This window comes from Vulpes lagopus, chromosome X (genome assembly GCF_018345385.1).
Source record: "Vulpes lagopus strain Blue_001 chromosome X, ASM1834538v1, whole genome shotgun sequence".
NCBI lineage: Eukaryota > Metazoa > Chordata > Mammalia > Carnivora > Canidae > Vulpes > Vulpes lagopus.
The window spans coordinates 92406114-92421340 of NC_054848.1; the positions used below are offsets into that span (position 1 = coordinate 92406114).

Sequence of the window (15227 nt, forward strand, 5' to 3'; positions counted from 1 at the left end):
AAAGAAGCTTCTAAAAATCTTGAGACCCGGATGCCTAAATGGAATAAACTGATTTCCTGAACTGTACACACAAGCAAAAGATAAGAATTTTCAAGAGTATGGCTAGACATCATGTTAATAAGACTGTTCCACAGACTCAGGAACTGGGTTCAAAAAAAACTTGATTTCTGGCTTGTTAAGGTCCTTGATGTGCACCTTACAGTGAGAGTACATATGGCCCAGAACTCATATTAATAGAAAAGGAAGATCAACTGCCATTACTAAAACAAAAGCATTTAATCTTTTATTCTTCCCTCAATGTAAATCTAGTTTCACATCGACTTTATGAAACTACTTGACTTTTGAGCATTTGAATCAGTGTTTATACTGTGCTTGATTTTTCTAAAATATGACATTTGAGAATACTCACCTTGAGAATTCCTGGGAATTCTATTCACCCTTTTACCAAAACCCTCCCACACATTCCTATAGCATTATCACCAAACCACCAAAATTGACAGATATGAATTCATTAAATCGTAAGGAAGACTTAAAGTTCTGTGGTTTCATAACTTTCTCAAAATATTTGAAATTTTAAAGATCTTCTCCAGAAACTTTTTTTAAATAAAAGTTTTATTGGAGAAAAATAGAACCACCACGTACACAGGGAAAAGAGCACAAAAATTTAACTGATACAGAACAACTGAAAGTCACAATTATCCAATGTTGTTTGCAATTACTTTTCAATTTCTTGAACAGCTCTCCTCAACTTGTTTTTTTAGTATTCTTGCCAATTTTTCAGTTGAAACAGCATCAAGTTTTCAAAAAAATTAAGAGCCTCAGGGAAGGGACCAGCTTTCAAGATAACAAAAGTGACACCGAGAGTCTCCTCCTAACAGGGACCAATTCTATCTAAAAATTTCTTAAGAGTAACTATTGAGTCTTGTGGAATAGTCTATGTATCTCAGAGACCATCAGGGATGAATTAGAACACTGACATAAATGGTCCAGTATGGAGAGAGGACAAACAAAATAGCCGCATTTCCTTGTCAGATGAGCTCATGCAAGGAAACCAGGGAGAAGCTCAGAAAATATAGGCAATGGCTGCTCAAAAAGAATTAGGAAGGCATTCTAAATACCACATACTGTTAACAGTGTGCAAGTTAATGCAATCAGAGAGAAAACAGGCAGCTTTTTTTTTTAATAATAGCTGGTTACAGGTCTTGAGAATTCAAGAAAACAATCAATAGTAGACAAAGGAGCCAAAAGTCTCCTCAGTTGACGGTTAAGACCTAGATATTCTTCCTAATGGCTCCAAATAGTCAAGGAAATATACTGTGGCCAAAAGCATCAAAGCAATTCTGATTTTTAAAAATCCTGACAAAATTTTCTGCTTCTCCTCCAAGATCGATTACCTTTCAAGGAAAAACAAACCAGGAAGCAAAACAAAAACAAAAACAAAAAAGAACAAAAAACAAACCCAACCACCAAACCCACAGAAACAAACAACCCGCCCCGCACTGACACTAAAGAGAAGCCTTTTTTTTTACTCACATTACCAATTAGAGTAACAATACTTTTGCTATTTTCTACGTATGAACAATCCTAGGACATGCCCCTGAAAAGGAGATGTCCAGTGGCTATGAGAACTCCTCAAGAGACTTTGAAAGGAATAAGATCAGCATAATACAGATTTTGAATTTCCCAACTAGAGGGTATATGGGAAAATAAAGGAGAACCTTTATATCTAGGTCTTTAGGAAGTCAGAAGGATGAAAGGTTTATTTAGCAAAATGCAGAGTTGGGGTGCTTCCCAAAACTTTGGTAGAAAAAAGAGGAATGCTAAATCCTAGGAAGCCTGTAACAATCTAGCAATTGGTCCAAGTTAAAGACAAAACTGTCCAAACAACATTAAAGTCTAAAGGAAGTTGAAAACTAGTTGATGAATTTTTGCCTTGTAAAAATTTACAAAACACGTGGGTTTTGGTCTCTTTTGCAATGTTCATATTGCATTCATTTTTAATATGAAGAGTTGGATTTTTCTCTCCTACCATGTTCTTCCAGTACGGTTGATCAGCAATTTTCTATTTCAGCTATTTTTATAAGTACCTGTTAATCAGAACAGTACACTCAGGGCTAAGCCATATACACACATCCTATGGTCATAAATAGAACATCTAAGGATGTGTATATACAAGAGATTACATAAGCAACTGTCCCTCTACTTGAAAACTTGTTTCCAAATAAGTTTTTTTTTTAAAACATCCCTTTCAGTGTAACAGAACATTACTTAGTAAAATATCAATAGCTATGACAACTTATTTTTCTTTTCAAGGGAAATCACAAAACAGGTGAACAACCAAGTCCAGGGTGGTTTTTCTATTTGATAAATACATCCAGAACTCTGTACAGTAAATAAAGTTTGCATGCAGTTTAAGTATCTTTAAATGACATTTTAAGCAAATAAACCTTTTGCTTCATAATTAATGGTGTATAAGAACCCCCCCTCCTTTTTTAATAGCCATAGGACCTCTTCCCCAGTTCCAAAGAGGAATCATGAAGACCAGGTACTTTCTTAAGAATTTTCTGCACATCATACTAAATAACATGCAAAGAGTTCAACAACATTCTTCTTAAAGGTTAAGTATTAACTCTTTATATGGGCATGTTAACCACTGAAAAAGTCGACTCAACTATTTCCATTACACTTCATTTGGTCATTGGTAGTATAAAAGAAGTCAAATAATATAGGATCAACAGGTTAGTTTATCCACTGGCTACTTGCATATGATACCAAATACTCGGAGGCCAAGGTTTTATGCAATATAATTGTATTGGTTTGGATTTTCTTTATCTCTTTCCATGTAATCCCGATCAATTAAGGATTCTATTCTCTTCTTAAGATCAGCAGGCTGTAAGAGAAGGCAAATTTTCAGTGCAAACCTTATAATCACTGGCTCAAGTCCGTGTACCAATACCCCATTAAAAAAAGAAGTTTTTGCATACTGATTGAATGTATTTAATCTCCTTATTTTTTAAAAAAAGGTATAATGAAAATAAAACCAGATTAAGAAATGTTTTTATACTATACATATACTGTCACATCTTATGACTTTTCTATCTTAGAGAGGTCTTTTGAGAATCAGCTATTCTCTGCAAAAATACAAAAGACTAACTTATCATAACTTCACACGTGGAACATATTATAGTTCAGGAAAACAGAATGCTATTTAGTTTTGCCAAGAAAGTTTGAGAGGATAAGTAGACCCTAAATTGGGCAAAAGCTAGTTCTCAAAGTCAGTTGCATTCTTATAAATTAAGATAAAAAATATATTACAGAAAACACCAATTACAAGAATACTACAGCAAATGGTCTGATAAGTGTAGTGGCCCATAATTCAGATCTCTGTATTTCAGGTTTCATGTAGGATTTACCTGTTACCTACTATAAACAATTTGGATTTTTTAATCATACTTGTGGTTGAAAAATTGAGAAAGCCTGTAGCTTGTTCTCATGATTGCATTCTTAGCTCTTGGATGACAAATTTTCAGTCTTTTGTATTTAGCCTATAAAAGAAAATATAATATCTTGCTAATAGTTTTTCAGATAGTGTAAAATGGCCACTTGATTTGAGAAGGGTAAAGAGCGAAAGCAGTTTGATAGGGCAGCCAAAAACCAATATTTATTATAGTGATCCTCTAACTGCCTTAGCATCAGTGATCTCTTTGGCTGGAGGTGAAACAGTTGTAAGGTAGAGAACATCAAGGTAAGACTGTGGTAATGAGAAGGAAGTATTAGGTTTAGAGAAGAGAGAAAGCCTGCCTTATTTGCATTAATAGCTAATGAACACTTGTTATGCCAGGCCCAGTGCTAAGTTTTATACATAGATCATTATCTCATTAAACCTCACAATAAACCTGTGAGGTAATGCAAGTACTATTATCATCCCCATTTTACAAAACAAGGTGAAGTGATTTAACCTAAGCCCAAAGCTCCTGAGAGCCTCAAGAGCCAAGGGTCTATCCAAATTCTACAGTGTTTATCATCACAAGGGGTTGGGAATCTTCTAAAAAACACCTTAGAAAACAGGCCAGTAAAACACATTGCCTAAGCCACTTTATTATTGGACATTTACACTGGAGCATGTCCATTTAATGACCAATTTCAGTCGTCAGAACAATTGCTAAACTTTTCCAGAAGATGCCTGATGGCTAATTATCTGTATAAAGTTTTTAATGGACACTTACATAAGCTAACTAAACAGAAGATTTAACTTAAAATAACCAAATCTTTCAAAAAACCAAGGTATTTCAAAAAGAAAAAAATAACAAAAATAACAAAGCTCAAAGGAAATACTGTGAATGAACCTGAAAATTTTATACTCATTTAACAGCTAACTTTCAGGTATAAGAGCCCTTAGAGTTTTCCCCTTTGTCACAGCTACCCACATATGCTAAACAAAGGGTTTTTTGGGGTGGGGGAGCATCACATACATGAGCATGAGAAATTAAAATTTTTATCCCTCCTAATGGTCTTGAGGCTTTAATCTATATTTTTAAAATCCATGTCTGAAAATCTAATGTGTTCTTTTATATAGAACAAGCTCAACTAAAAAATACAAAAGTACCTACCTTTACTGGAAATTTCAGCTGGTTGTACACTTCTGAAACAAGGAGATTGTGGCTAAGCGTCTTTCTCATCTTCATAATTCGAACAATTGCAGCATCAATTTGATACTGTCTGTCTTGAAATACTCTTTCTGTAGTGCTCGCTTGTTCCTCAACCTAACAAAAAAGTTTTTAAACTTAGAAACTGTACCTGAAGTGAAACTTGGTTGCTTAACCAAAATACATTTTAGGGACATGATACACTATAACGATTTAAATATACTGAATTAAAGAAACCTTATAAACACAGATGATGACAGAAAAAAACCTACAACAACTCCTTTCTGTCCTAATTATATTGTCCTGTAAAATGAAGTAATGTCAATATTAGTTAATAGAAAAATACCACTTAAAGGTGCCTTTTTAGAAGTAGATATGGCTGATGGAAAATTTACCATTTTCTTTTACTTTGTCTTCATAATCTTCTAAATGTGTCACAAATGTTACTGACCAGATTTCTGCAAGACATTAGCTTATCTGCAAAATAGATGGACTCTATCTCTCACTTCAAGTATGGTACTAGCTAAGCTAACTAGAGTCAAACTTTTTAAAACTTAATTTTTATTTTATTAATACATAAATCAGAAATGCAGTGTTAGTGATTATATTTTTCAAGACTAACAGAAATTTAGGTGTTTAGGAGATAGTTTGCCAATTTTAATGCTAAAGCAAAAATGTTCATCTTTAGCACTTACATTAAAAGCATAGTTTGGGCTTTTTGCAGTCAATTTCTTTCTGATACAGTATAAATGTTCTACAAGAACACAGTAATCTTCTAAGGGAATATCACACCTTTGATGTAAGACAGGAACTTGTCTGAGATACTGACCTCTATCCCATATTAATACTTTTCCTCATGCACTGCATGAAACCTTTGGAATCGAAACCAAATGGTTTCAGGAAATGCTGCAGTTGTTTTTCTGTAATAAAAGTCTCTTACAAACTCAAATGGCAAAAAACAAACAAAAACTTCACTGTTAATCAGAGATACTAACTAAATCATTCAGAGTTTTCACTCAGCAAATTGGCAAAGATTTAAAAAAGAAAATATAATCTTTAGTGCTGGCAAGGGCACCATTAAGACAGGCATTCTTACTGCTAGATGGAGTGTAAATTGGTCCAGTCTTTCTGGAACACAATATGAAATCATTTTTAAGACTCTTAAAATGCTCATATTCTTTAACCCCAAAGAAGTACTTTCATGAACTTATCATAAAGGAAGTCTCAGAGAGATTAAGATTTAGATACAAAGATGTTTCTTGCAGTTTTTAAAATACTAAGAAATTAATCACCCAACAGGCATTGGTTAAATAAATTATAAAAGCCATGTAAAAGAACACTGTGGCCATCTGCCATTTTATGAAGATATTTAATGGCATGAAAAATTCTAAAGATTTAATGTCAAGCAAAAAAAGCAGGATATAAAACTATCTTGAGTCTCAGGCCCAACTGTGTGTACTCCTTTCTCCCCCGAAAATTTCAAGATCAAGTACCAAAATATACTGAACTAGATATAGGTACAGAAAATGTTAGTGGTAGTAGTACGGGCATAAAATCTTCTTTATAAATTTTTAATATGAATACATACAAATCCAGTGCATCAGAACAAGAAGAATGAAAAAGAGATACCGTTTCTTTCATCTGGATTTGATTGATTTTTATCCTGAAAAGTTTGTGTTTAAAATCATCATTACAAATGAACTTGTCACCATCTTCAATATCTTTGCCCTTTGGATTTTTTGCCAGAACTCTAGCTTTGCCACAGGCCAGTGACTGCAGTGTTCTCCTTAATTCTCCATCCTCTGAAGAAGAAATAGTGGATTAGTTGTTACCAGTTCATCAACACAAATCACTACATTCACCTCAATCTACTCCTACCCCATCACCCTATTAAAAGTTTCCTTTTTTCCCCAGGATCATCAGCTACTTCCTCTTTGTCCTATTCAATGTCTCCCCACCCCCCGTGGTCCTCTAAAGGCTTCAGTTATTCCTTGTGGATAACTACCTAATAATCAGAAATGACATCTCATTTCCTTCTAATCCCACATTCAAAAGACACCTCTCCACCTGGTTGTTTTACTATCATCAACTCCAAAATGTCCAAAGTTTAATTCAGAATCTCCCCCATAAGACTGTGTCCTCTTTCCAATGGTTAGCCCTGAAACTACCAATCTACTCCGGTGAGAAACCCTGGAATCATCTTTTAACTGTTCCTTCCCCTTCATCCTTCATGTACCTAGTAGTTGCTTCCTTAGAGATGCCTCTTCTCCATTCTCATTGGCCTCATTCTAAAGTAAGCCCTTTGTCATTTTATGACTGAATTAGCTGCTGGACTGGCATCTCTTCATCCTCCAAACTGCCCTATTGTCTACTGATTTCAGGAAAGTTGTCCAAATAAGCCACTTCCATTATGTCTCACACTTGAGACCCTACAATGTAGGTTTCATTTGCTAGATTTGCAAGACTCTCCATGATCAGGCTCTATTCATCTTACCTATCTAGCTTTGTATCTCACTATTTAATACTGCAGTTAAATACTTTATGACTCCTGCCCACACTGTGCTCATTCCTAAGCACCAAGCCTTTTCTCACACTATCTCCCCTGGCAGCTTATGCCATCTCCCTAACTAAAACTTGAAGACTCACCTCAAATATCACCTCCTTCATGAAGGATTTCCCAATTATGCCAGCCCACAACATCTCTTGCTTCACTGAACTCCTAATACACTCACAGCACCACAGACTGGTACTTCTAGGCTGTGAACTTATTACAAATGTCACTTCCCCCTTCTCCCATGATTATAAGTGCTGAGGAGAGGGATTATTCCTCTGTATCCCCCAAAGCTCTTAACCTAGTGGAATGCACATAGCAGACATTGAATAATGCTTGCTAATTGATTCAAACACAAACCTATTCCAGTAGCCTGTTTGATCTCTTCTAAACTGAACTCCTCTCCCTCATTAAACATTAGCAGCACCAGGGTTTGAAAAAGAGAGACCTGGAGTTCTTTTTTGCCCTGTTGGAGAAACAGCAGTATTTAGCCATCATTTTTTTTAAAATACATGAAAATTAGTCAAATAATCTTTAACAGGAAAAACATTTTTCAATTAGTGGATTCAGGAACACGGATTAACATTATCCAGAAAAGCAAGTATGTTTGGTGTACGGCTTAGGTGTGATCCTACTTAAAATAGGAAGAAGGACTGGGTGACCTTTCTACAGGTCTTTTTTTTAAGCCTTATAATTAAAAGAGAACAACAAAGTAATGAAAATTAATAACTCAGCCTTATGTGTCATTATAGATTATTTTTCACAAGCAGCAAGAAATCACTATTTCAAATGCATTTTCAACTTGTTAGATTCAAATTAGTCACAAAAGCTGTAGGGATTTTTGAAATTAGATATGGGAACTGTTCTCCTTTACGCCCACTCTATTCTCTAGCTCCCGGCAACAAGAAGTTTCCTGTCAAGAAGTGGCAACAGGAATTCTGCGTCCACAGGTGGGGAAATGGTGGCAGAAAAAGGGTTATTGGTTTTTGGTTTTGCAGCAGGGCCAATTCAACCAAGAAGGACCACATTCTTAAAATACACACAAAGCTGTGATAAGCAGTGACTGTGCCATGTATTATAAAACAACTTAAACCTTCAAGTTAAGAGAAATGACCTCTTGGTGAGCATATCATAATGTATAGCGAAGTTGAATCACTATGTTGCACACGTGAAACTAACATAACATTGTAGGTCAACTACACTCAAATAAAAAAAATTGTAAAGGGAAGAAAGGATGACCTCCACATCAAAGATGAAGATGAAAACTAAGTTTGAGGAACATCTACTTACCTCTTTAAATTCTGCCTTTAGCACACAGTGTCCTAGGGTTGACTGCCACTGAAGTTTCCTGCCACTATGTTTGCCTAGGTAAAATGTCTTGAAAATCTCCTGAAGTTTTACCATCTATAGTAAATAAAAAATACAGCTTTATTTAAGCTCTGTGCCCAGAATCACTTTCACCATTCTTTATATTTACTTCATGTATAATAATGTCTGGAAGTTTTTAATATCAGTTTTTTATATCCAGTAGCTTCAATGATTACTTTGATGTAAGGTAATGATCTCCCAACTACCAAATTTAATGGCATTTATCAGTTTTGATACTCTTTGATCTCTCTACAATATTTAAACATCCTCTCTTTTGAAACATTCACCTCCAGTGGCTTTTGTGCCTCTAAACCATACTGGTTCTTTATTTCACTATTGCTTCTTCATTGGTTTCCTTCACAAGTTCCTCTTCCTACCATCGGCCAAATGTGAACCTTTTCCAGAGTTCTGTCTCAGGCCTTTTCTTCCTATTTCCATATTCTTCCTCTTAATGAGTGAGAGCTCTACCCCTTGGCTTCCGTGGTCATCTCCACAAAGGATTTTCAATATCTATCTCTAGCCTTAACCTCCTTTCTAAGCTTCAGTCCTGAGTTTAAAGACATTTCCCTAAAAGTTAGGATGGATTTACTCAAGTCCATTCACTCAGCAATCTAACCTCCAAGTGATATATGAGTAAAAATTTCTGAGAGCTGGGCAGAATGATGGGTAAAATCTGGAGAACTAAAAAAGAAGAGTCAGGGAAATTGGCCCTGAATCCAGAAACTGGACATCATTAGCTATGCTCTAATAATACAAGAGTAACATAAAAAGAAGAGCAAAATATTAAAAGAGTTAGGATTTGGTGTTGGTGTGCTTACTGATGCAAACTTTTAGAAAGTATTTATTTTTCAAAGACAAACAAATTAGAAACTTTATGTATTTCTATGCTTATAACTCAAGTCCTGAACAGCAACTCTTACCTCTGGTGGTAAATGGACTTCCATAGGCACATATGTTGGCCAATAACCCATTGTCAAAATATTCACAGTTAATTCAATATTCCCAGGTACATTCTGGTTCTGCATATACTGTAATAAGATCAACACACACACTTAAGATTTTAAAAATAAAAGTGCATACATTTCATGTTATAACACAACCCATTCAAGAAGTTCCCCATTATAAAATTACATGCAAACACTGACTGTCTTTAAAATAAAAGGCAACTGTTATAAAAGGACTATAAATGAAGCCTGTATTAAATGTACCAGTTAACATTACAATGGCATACAAGGATCACATGACCTTGTTAGAGGCATTATTGACTTAGATCATTTCTCACTTATGGCTGGGCTGTTTTAAGTAGAATCTCATCTCCATTCTTTTCCCCCTACCACCTGCAGTCCCCATCTTTGAGCCCTATGTGGCTTGGAACACCTTGTAGCAACCCCCATTCCTCACCCCACCAGTGAGCTCAAGTCTCCAATTTTTCATTTGCTCCACTGCCTGTTTGCAGGGGGTTACCCGAAGTGGGGAAGGAAGAAGAGGGGGAAAGGGCAAAGCAGATAAACTCTATTCTGTCACTACTATAGGACCATGACCCTACTGATCTTTCTCTTGTGTTATCCACTCTCAGTTCCTACCATGGCAATATAGTGGTAAAGAAGTCATTACTAAAACCCTGAGAGGAAAATCTAATTTGCCATCACTATTACCTATGCTCTTAAATATTTCAAAACCACCTTCTACCAATATCTGCAAACTATGGATCTAGCTTCTCACTCTCAATGTCCTCAAAGACCTTATACAATCATTCTACCACCTCTCCTCCCTCCCCACTGCCAGCTTTGAACATACAAATCACCAAGAGTGATTAGATACTAGAGAAAGCCCTGTTCTCACTATCTAGCTACAGTTTTTCTTGTCCTGACTTCAGTCAATACATTTGTTTTTTTTGTTACCTTGGGTATGCATACTGGGCATGAATTTTGAAATAGGTCAAATATACTTATATTTCTTTTTTTTCCTCTAATGAGTATCATCTAAGCTGCTATGATGTATTTACAACAAATATAAGTTTCTACTTATCTTCTTCAGTGCAAATCATAAGAAAATAACTAAATATACTTAAGTTTGAGAAATTAAGAGTTTAACTCACTTTTACCTGTTTGAACTGAATCATGATGTCTTTAGAAAGTTCCATGTCTTTAAACATTCCTTCAAGTTTGCTGGTGAAAGCAGCTCCACATTCTATTAAAGATGTTTATACATTTATAATATTTTAAAACGGTGAAAACAGAGAATTGAAAATTGAAAATGTGAAATGTAAAACTTGCTTTAGTATAAGATATGATCTGTAACTATTCATAAGAATGAAAAAATCCTTACCCCAAAGTGTATGCCCCACTAATTCAGTCATACTCTTTAATCCTGTAGTAAACTTATCTACTACTTAGGCATAAGATAAATGGAAAATATTTATACAAGTAATAAAAACAAAAACAATGCTTTATTTCTTAAAAAAAAAATGCAAAAGCTCTGGTTATGTACAATAGGTTGGAAACCTCATGAGCTTACTCAATTTACATTTTCATCATATGAACAACAATTAATGAAAGAGGCAATTAAGTAGTAAAACTTAAGCTAATATTTTCCCTCAGAAATCAAAGAAGGATAGAAAAAATGACAATCATACCATGTTTAAGTTTGGACAGCATTGATTTTTCAGCATCTACAGATGCACTCTTCCCCACTAACAGGCGCTTGGCTAAATCTTTCTTATAGAAGGCCTCAAAAACATCCTTACCTATGTTAAATAATAAAATACAACTTATAAGTTTCTAATAAAAAGTTCTGACAAAATTGCTGTGAAGTGCTTAATAAATCAAACCTTTACTCCAAGTTATTTAAATTTATACATTTTACCCAAATTTGTTAAATGCAACAGACATTAGGAGTAGATATTTATGCTGGACATTTCAAAAGTTCTTTGCTGTAAAGAATTAAGACTGCATTACCTTGTCTTTAAAAAACTTTAGTCAGCTGATGAGTTTAGCATCAACAGAAATTAAAACAAGTAGCAAAAATCAAGCCTCTTAGTAAGTGGAAAAGTCAAAGCAGAAGGCAATTAAGTAATATTCCTTAAGTACCCTAATGAATTAAATGCAACAAATATAATAGTTTTAAATATCTAACTCCCAAATATACTCCTTCCAGGTTAATTATACTTGATAGTTTCTCTGCTGAGTGCTGTTTTAAAAGAAGAATTTTAAAACAAAAACACTTACCATAGATAAATCTAAATATGATCATAATTTTATCCAACATTTTTTCAAGTTCTTCATCTGTAGCTTCTTTGTTGCCTGCACGAAGCTTTGAATCTACATACTTAGCTAAAGTGGGGGGGAAAGTTCATTGTTTAGTGATCAAATTTAGTGATCATGAGTATCCATAAGGTACTAGGCACTATATATACCAAAATAGGAGTATATACTGAGTTTTGCAATGCTTCAGAGATATCCATGCATTTTTAAAAGTCTCCAAAGTCAAGGATATCAAGTGACTTATTCAATGTCACAGAACTAATAAATACCAGAGCCTGAACTCAAACCCAAGTCTTCTGGTTCTCAGTCTAATGTATTTTTTACTTCCACTATCCTGATGCTTATTAAAATGTGGTATAGGTATCCTGGGGGAGGCAGTGTATACAGAACCATGCTAGAGTCATCAAAGCCACTGAAGATGGGAGGGAGGTCCAAGATGACAGCATAGGAAGAGCCTGAACTCACCTTCTCCCATAAACACACCCCAGCTACAGCTACATGGAACATTTCCCTTTGAAAAACATCTTAAAACTAGATGATCTGTTCTTCACAACAAAAGATAAAAGGATCACATCAGGATGGGTAAGAGGCAGAGACGACGACACAGATATAGCAACACACAAAAGGGAAAGATTTCACCAGACAAGTGCTTCTCTTCAACGAATAAGGGGTTAGTGCCTTACTTTAGGCACCCTGGCCCCAGTGATCTGCACCACAGATGAGCCCCTAGAACATCTGACTTAAATAACCAACAGAACTGATTTCCGGGGATCCCAAAGTGCTGTAGGAAATGAAGATTCCACTCCTGAGGCTCTTGCGGCCTGACTCACTCTAAGACGCAGTGAAAAAACAGCAGTTTGAAAAGCACCTAGGCTATATGTGAAAGATACACTTGCTGATCTCGGGGCATTATCAGCTGGAGGGGCAGGATATAGCTAATATGCTCCCTAGAGATTAAGGTGCTGGAGGGCACCATCACTGCAGTTTCCATATAGCCTGCTAGCATACACTGGGGAGTTTGGATGTGGTAATTGAATTCAACAATACATTAAAAGGATCATATACCATGATCCAGTGGGATTTATTCTGGGGATAAAAGAATGATTCAGCATCCACCAATCAACATGATACACTACATTAACAAAATAAAGATAAAAATCATATGATCATCAACAGATGTAGAAAAACCATTTGACAAGATTCAACATCCACTTAAGACAAAAACTTTCAACAAAGTGGGTATAGCAGAAACATACTTCAACAAAATAAAGGCCATAAATGACATACCCACAACTAATATACTCAACAATGAAAAGCTAAAAGCTTTTCCTCTAAGATCAGGAACAAGACAAGGATACCCACTATCCCCAATCTTTTTTTTAAGATTTTATTTATTCATGAGAGACACAGAGAGAGAGGCCGAGACAGGCAGAGGGACAAGCAGGCTCCATGCAGGAAGCCCATGTGGGACTCGATCCCAGGACGGCGGGATCATGCCCTGAGCCTTCAAGGCGTCCCAACTATCCCCAATCTTATTCAACATCATTACTGGAAGTCTAGTCACAGCAATTACATAAGGAAAAGAAATAAAAGGCATACAAGATAGAAAGGAAGAAGTAAAACTGTCACTGTTTGTACATGACATGACGCTATACATAGAAACCCTAAAGACTCCATGGAAGAACTATTAGAATAAATGAATTCAATAAAGTTGCAGAATACAAAATACATTATATACTAATAACGAACTATCAGAGAACCAAAAAAAATCCCATTTATGTCTGCATCAGACACAAATTTATGTCTGCATCAGACATACCAGGGCACCTGGGTGGCACAGTCGGTTAAGTGTCCAACTCTTGGTTTTGGCTCAGGTCATGATCTCAGGGTCATAAGATCAAGTTCTGTGTTGGACTCTGCACTCAGCACAGAGTGAGTGTACTTGAGACTCTCTCTTTCTCCCCGTTCCCACTGCTCACTCTCTCAAATAAATAAATCTTAAAAAAATAAATAAAATACCTAAAAATAAATTTTTAGAAAAGATTTTATCTATTTATTTGAGAGACAGAGCACAAGCGGGAGGAGGGGCAGAGGAGAGATAGAAGCAGACTCCCCGCTGAGCAGGGAGCCAGATGTGGGGTTGTATCCTAGGACCCATGAGATCATGACCTGAGCCAAAGGCAGCTACTTAGCTGACTGAGCTACCCAGGCGCCCCCTAAAAATAAATTTAACCAAGGAGGTAAAAGACCTGTACATGGAAAACTATAAGATACTGATGAAAAAAACTGAAGGTGATACAAAAATAAATGGAAAAATATATTGTGCTCATGGATCGGAAGAATTGCTATTGTTAAAATGTCCATACTACCCAAAGTAATCTACAGATTCAATGTAATCCCTATCAAAATTCCAATGGCATTTTTCACAAAACTAGGACAAGTAATTTAAAAATACATATGGAACCACAAAAGATCCCGAATAGCTAATCTTGAGAAAGACAAAAAAAAGCCAGAGGTATCATGCTCCCTGATTTCAAACTATAATACAAAACTACAGTAATCAGTGCTCACTTCAGCAGCACATGTACTAAAATTGGAAGGATATAGAGATTAGCGTGGCCCCTTGCAAGGATGACATGCAAATTTATGAAGCATTCCATATTAAAAAAAAACCCTATAGTAATCAAAACAGTATAGTATTAACATAAAAACATACGTATCTATCAATAGAACAGAATAGAGAGCGCAGAAATAAACTCATGCTTATGTGGTTAATTAATCTATGCCAAAAGAGGCAAGAATATACACTGGGAAAAAGGAGTCTCTTCAATAAATGGTATTGGAAAAACTGGACAACCACATGCAAAAGAATAAAACCACATGGAAAAAGAATAAAACTGGACCATGATCTTATATCATACAGAAAAATTAGCTCAAAATGGATTAGAGACTTGAATGTCTTTTAATGGATGTATGAAGACCTGAAACTATAAAACTCCTGGAAGAAAACATAGGGTGTAGGCTCCTGAACATAGGTCTTAGCAATGTTTTTTTTTTTTTCCTGAATCTAACTCCAAATCCAAGAGCAACAAAAGCAAAAATAAACAAACAGGACAAGAAACTAAAAAGCTTCTGCACAAAAAAGGAAACCATCAAAATGAAAAGGCAACCTTTTTTGGGAAAAGACAGAATGAAGTTATTTGCAAATCATACATGCAATAAGGGGTTAATACCTAAAATAGATAAAGAACTCCTACAACTCAGTAACAAAAAATCCAATTAAAAAATTGGCAGACGATCTGAATAGACATTTTTCTAAAGACATACAGATGGCCAACGAGCACATGAAAAGATGCTCAATATCACCAATCAACAGGGAAATGGAAATCAAAATCATAA

General features: G+C 35.5%; 1 protein-coding gene and 1 non-coding gene across 4 annotated transcripts in view; one reads left to right on the plus strand and one right to left on the minus strand.

Moving 5' to 3' along the window:
* Positions 1-384: 384 nt before the first annotated feature.
* Positions 385-15227, minus strand: part of CUL4B (cullin 4B) — a 36390-nt gene continuing 21547 nt past the window's right edge. The window contains exons 13-21 of one of the 3 annotated variants that reach the window (XM_041741513.1): positions 11793-11897; positions 11201-11311; positions 10664-10755; positions 9486-9593; positions 8488-8601; positions 7558-7663; positions 6276-6448; positions 4611-4763; positions 385-2890 (exon numbers count right to left, since the gene is read on the minus strand). In XM_041741513.1, coding sequence (XP_041597447.1) covers positions 2795-2890; positions 4611-4763; positions 6276-6448; positions 7558-7663; positions 8488-8601; positions 9486-9593; positions 10664-10755; positions 11201-11311; positions 11793-11897 — 1058 coding nt within the window. In that variant the 3' untranslated portion in view covers positions 385-2794. The remainder of the gene's footprint in view (positions 2891-4610; positions 4764-6275; positions 6449-7557; positions 7664-8487; positions 8602-9485; positions 9594-10663; positions 10756-11200; positions 11312-11792; positions 11898-15227) is intronic. The other 2 variants (XM_041741515.1, XM_041741516.1) reach the window with 2 other exon arrangements.
* LOC121483677 lies at positions 14392-14494 on the plus strand. Its single transcript, XR_005985800.1, has one exon. It is a non-coding gene; the product is annotated as a U6 spliceosomal RNA (small nuclear RNA).